The sequence below is a fragment of the Trypanosoma grayi genome (genome assembly GCF_000691245.1).
Source record: "Trypanosoma grayi strain ANR4 Tgr_1942_V1, whole genome shotgun sequence".
Classification (NCBI taxonomy): domain Eukaryota; phylum Euglenozoa; class Kinetoplastea; order Trypanosomatida; family Trypanosomatidae; genus Trypanosoma; species Trypanosoma grayi.
In genome coordinates, this window is record NW_008827560.1 from 1,001 (window position 1) to 1,658 (window position 658).

The 658-nt window shown below is 67.9% G+C and overlaps 1 protein-coding gene across 1 annotated transcript; it reads right to left on the reverse strand.

Moving 5' to 3' along the window:
• Positions 1–349: 349 nt before the first annotated feature.
• DQ04_19421000 (Tcc1l8.4) lies at positions 350–568 on the reverse strand (the record flags this gene model as incomplete). Its single annotated transcript, XM_009317817.1, has 1 exon — positions 350–568. The coding sequence occupies one exon, from the start codon at positions 566–568 to the stop codon at positions 350–352; it is 219 nt and encodes a 72-aa protein (XP_009316092.1).
• Positions 569–658: the final 90 nt, after the last annotated feature.

The following is a 658-nucleotide window of genomic DNA, read 5'->3' on the forward strand; positions in this document are numbered from 1 at the left end:
CGCCACACACCACCACCACCACCACAACGTACTGTTGCAGTTGCGGTCACTGCTGGTGGTGGCGCTGTGCGGGCCGGCAGTCTACACGGCACCATGACGGCCGCCACGGGGGACACATCGTGCGTCGCCGCCCTCTCCCGCCACCATCGCCCTGCACAGCCGCGCCACACCCTTCCCCGCTCCTCGCACACGCCGTTCCCTGGCCCCCGTTGATCGCACCATTTGTGCCCCCACCGCCGCCACGTGTGACTATGNTATGCGCTTCCTCACTCCATTTCGTCCATCTCTTCTTTCCAGCACCGCGCCCTCCGGCATTCGACTAGCCCGCGATCCCACAAATCTCCACCCGCTACGTCTTACGTTGCAGCTTGCGCGTCGTGCCGGACTGTGTCTGCGTCTGCAGCCTGCGCCAGCTGCGGCAGTCGCGCTCCTTCAGCTCAACGCCGCGACTCTCGATATCCGCGCGGCGCGCGTCCGCCTCGTCGTAGAGCTCCTCTGCGCGTGCGTGGTCGCCGCGTACGTGGTACCTGGCGGCGCGCCGCGTGATGCGGTTTGTCTCGCGGATCATCTGCGCCACCGTGAGACCGGCGTGATAGCGCGGGAAGTACGCGGAGCGCAGCGGCACGCGTGCCCAGCCATCGAGCGGCCCCGTCCACGG